Source organism: Colletotrichum gloeosporioides (assembly GCF_011800055.1).
Source record: "Colletotrichum gloeosporioides strain Lc1 chromosome Unknown consensus_123, whole genome shotgun sequence".
Classification (NCBI taxonomy): Eukaryota; Fungi; Ascomycota; class Sordariomycetes; order Glomerellales; family Glomerellaceae; genus Colletotrichum; species Colletotrichum gloeosporioides.
Genome location: NW_025544768.1, coordinates 16,847 through 21,172, shown reverse-complemented (window position 1 = coordinate 21,172; position 4,326 = coordinate 16,847). Strand labels below are relative to the sequence as shown.

Below are 4,326 nucleotides of genomic sequence, written 5' to 3'. Positions count from 1 at the left end.
TTAATTATAGTTATATTTCTATTATTTCTATTTATCTTATTTATATATAGTTTTAACTACTATTACTATAGCCTCTAGCTAATAAGAAAACTTATAATAATATTAAATATTTAGCTTTTAATAATATTATTCTTATATATATTTAAACTATTTCAAAACTTTCTATAAATATTTTAAAAGCTAAAACTTATTATAAAGCTTAGTTAATATATCTAAGTATTTTATTAAAACTTATTATTACTTATTTAATTAATATAAATACTTAATAATAAATTATATTTAAATTTTAAAAGTAAACTTTCTCTTATAAATTACTTATATATATATATATACTTATAAAACTACTATTATATATAGTCTTAACTATAGTATAGTACTATATATACGCCCTTTTATAATACGTTCTATAGCTCTATATATAGTCCTACCCTTAGTCTTATATACAGTGTAACGCGCAGTCCCACCCTCAGTCTCACGCGCAGTGTGACGCGCAGTCCCACCCTCAGTCTCACGCGCAGTGTGACGCGCAGTCCCACCCTTAGTCTCACGCGCAGTCATACGCGTAGCGCAGTCCTACGCGTTGCATAAATATATCTATCGTTAAAAACTTCTTTGATCCTCTCTAGCTCGTTATAAACTCTGTTAGTAACACTTATCCAGACTGCCTCTAATAGATATGGGTTTTCTATCTAAACCTATCTGTTTGCAAAGGATTCTCACTCGTTTCAAGCTTAGCAGCTTGTCAGAACTACTCCCTCCAGAGCATATACCAGCGACATGGAGCAAAGAAGTTCTGCAATGGCTATGCCTAATTGCGGATCATACAGATGCTACACTGCACGGTATGAAGTTAATGTTTCTTTCTTCCCATTAAGTAGATAAGGCCGTTCTAACTGAGCATAGAATTTTCCTGTTTGGCTTGTTCAATTAAGGTCCGACAAGTTCTTAAACAGCTTGAGCCTCACGAATCGACCAAACGTCACCAGATCTATTGGAGAGCACAAAAGCTGCGTCAACTAGTTCCGCGACCTGCGAATCTTCCTGTTGTTTGCTGCCCGTGCCACGGATGCAATAATAGCGAGGCACGATCGGTTGGAGAGGGATGCACTTCTTGCCGGGAATACATTACTCGATCATCATCCCCGCAAGACGCAACAACCCAACACCTAGCGCGCTCTATATCTCAAAGTCCACAGCTATCTCAAGAGGAGATTGATCACAGGACAAAGGGACACCAATACCCCGGGCAGATCACTCCGACAGATCTGAGTCTGCTCTTTTATGCTCTACTTGGAGACCCGGTACCTGCGGTCCCACACAGCCGATTCAAAGCACCCCCTTTCTAACTGTCATATTCAGGATAGCCCCTTTCTTGCAACATGCGAATTCCAGGAATACTTTCGAAGGCGGGAATGGCGGGTAAGGTTCAACGTTTGTGGGCTTCATTCACTCTCGCGCTAATATGGTCTAGCCTTTTACGAGACAAGTTGCAAACACGACCCCTCAGATTTCTGCCTCCGGTTTTGCTTCCACCAGCGACTCTTCAATCAATCGCCTACCATTTGACACGTATACTCCGACGGAAGCTATGTTGTCTATTGAAGACAGGGACGTTCTATATAGATCCTCCCTTGCGGCGGGGCATCAAGCTTCCCTGGACACAGAGTCCCCCAGTAGTGAGGTATGGTCTGATTGGAGCTTGGGTACTTCACCGGACAATGATTTGTCATTATTGCCGGGGTCTCATGAGCAAGAGCAGAAGCGCCTTATCATAGGATCTACGCCTAGTAGCCTCCTGACACTAGAAACTGGGCCCGATATGTCCCTTGATGACGAAGGCAAGGTCACAACATCCCAGCGCACCTACCAACAACCACCAGATGATGGCACAGACCCTGAGTGCAAACAGCAAACGGTTGAAGCAGTGTGCAACCTCAATGACATACCCGGCCTTATCGATGCTCGCAACTTTCGCAGAAGCTTGCAGGCGAAGTCCTTACCCCAAGCCGTAGAAGTCCCTGCTAGCCAGCTATCGTCAGTTTCGCGAGTCAAATACCGGCCCAGGCAGCTGTGTAGGCTAACGAGTGAGGAGGCTGGCCTTATCAAGCAACAGCTTGGATATCTGCAAAGAGACCACAGGTTCATTCTTACCAAAGCCACCCCACGCCAAAGGTCGCAAATCATATCGAATCTAAGAAGTCTGCTTACTGTCGAGATGGAGGTGGCACAAGCCAACCAACGAGGCTCCCGGGAAGATCCGAAAATGATTGCATGGAAGTGCACCCTGGAACAACGAGAGACGGAAATGATTCAAGAGTTGTCTTCTTCAGGGGGTCACCTGATGACTGAGCAAAACCTTCAACGATTTTATCATGCATGTCGATCAGCCCGTAGCTTCGTCGCTTCCAGGTTCTGTGCAAAAGATTGATGCGTCAGTCTACGTTTTGTTTTTAGCCTGATGAATTATCTGCACACGAAAATACACCGCCAATAGAGCCGTTGTCATAACCCTCCTTAATCGTCAGAACAGTCGCATACGTGCCGCCCACAGTGATAAAGACACCAATAACAATCATGCTCCATGAACCAACAACCAGCATCGTATCCTTCATGCTACTCTTGGCCGCATCGTTGGCCTCAAGGAGCCAATGCTTGCCCGTGGAGGAGGAGTGCTCGTGTGCGTGCGTTCCGTCCAAGCCAACCATAGTAGGCTTCTTTGCTACGTAGAACAAGACCATGAAGCCGGGGATGATGTGTGTGAATACGGGGTTGACGAGGGAGCCAACAAGACTGAGGAAGTCGCTGAAGAAGGGAACAACTCCCACAATAATGAAGCCGAAGACGACAGTGACGAACATTGAGCCTCCCCACACAAGCCAGTGCTTGGCGGTACTGGTTTGGAGATGGCGTGTACCGCGGAGGATTCTGACGAACCAGTACTTGCCAGCAGTGTGGCTGTAGAGGATAGCTGTTACAAGGAGACCAGGCAGTCCAATACCATAGGCAACCTTCTTGATCAATGGACCGGCAGAACCGAGGGCAGGGCTGGCAAGGTACTGGCCGACCTGCGAATAAACGATGGAGGCGATGGCGATGCAAGTCGCAATAACAATTCCCTGGCCCCATAGCAGAGCGCGGCCAAATTGTTTGGGTTCCTTCATCTCAGCAGCGATAGAGAAGCAGACCCCAGAAGCACCAACGGCGAACAGCTGGTTTGAGATGGCCGACATTGCATGCGAGAAAGTGGTGTCCGGGAAAATACGGATATCGAGGTCAATAGTGCCCGTCTGGGGGGCTGCGGCGGGCCTGTTCTGCACGAGACAGGCGATAGCCGTCGTCCAGATAGCGACAAAGATACAGCCGAAACCGGCCCAGCTGACCCAGGCGATCTTGTCCAGACTTCTGAAACCGCCGCCGATGAGAAAAGCAACGGCAGCGGCTACGGCCACGAATACCATAGTGCAGGCGCCGTGGCCTGAGAGCGCGTTGAGGGCGACGGAGGAGGCGAGCATGCCTGCGCCGGCTGTCAAGGCGAGATAGAGGTAGAAGAGGAAGCCGACAAGTTCCCTTGTTTTCTTGCCGAACAGCATCTCAGCCACGTCGGCGACACTATAGATTTGCGGGTAGTAAAGCCTCGCATTGCCGGAGATGTAACCCGAGGCGGTTGTCATAGTCGAGAGAATTATGAAGCAGAGGATTCCAGGGAAAAAGCCCAGAGTGTGGAAGGTCTTGGGAAGACTCAGCACTCCGAGTCCCAGCTGGAACTTCGCAACGAGAACGGCCGCCGCGGGCCATGAGACGCCGCGGAAGTTTACGTCGCCATCTTCATTGGTGAAAACATCGACAGGCTCGCTGGTAATTTTGTGGTGGTCTTCACCCTCGGTGTCGTTCGAGTCGACTCGATGAGTCTTCTTCTTTTCGGTGGTTACTTGGTAGTCGGCCATGGCTGCCCAGGAATCGGCACGTCTAGTGAGACGAGCGGGTATCTCTTGGCTCAAGGGAGAAAAGGTCTGCAGAAGAAGTAATGAAGAGGGTTGTTCGGTGACTTGGTTAGAGGACACATTCTGCCTCTTTACAATTACGTACGACTTTGCCTGACTTAAATGCGCCTGCTCCACGCCGTGCTCGACGGAGTTCGCGGGGTGACACGACTCGATGATTATGACCCTACGGACGTTCCGGATAAGAAGACTCTTGGCGTACGGTTCCCCGATTCTGTCGTCGATCCGTCAAAAGAGTGGTACTTATGAAGTAATAAGTTTTGTTTTCTTCGATCAGTTGCTGCACTTAATGTAACGGGATTACCGAAATGACTTTTACCCCAGT

General features: G+C 47.8%; 1 protein-coding gene across 1 annotated transcript; it reads right to left on the bottom strand.

Moving 5' to 3' along the window:
* Positions 1-2,450: 2,450 nt before the first annotated feature.
* Positions 2,451-3,944, bottom strand: GCG54_00013100 (uncharacterized protein; the record flags this gene model as incomplete). The annotated part of the gene is made up of 1 exon (XM_045412960.1): positions 2,451-3,944. The coding sequence occupies one exon, from the start codon at positions 3,942-3,944 to the stop codon at positions 2,451-2,453; it is 1,494 nt and encodes a 497-aa protein (XP_045256089.1).
* Positions 3,945-4,326: the final 382 nt, after the last annotated feature.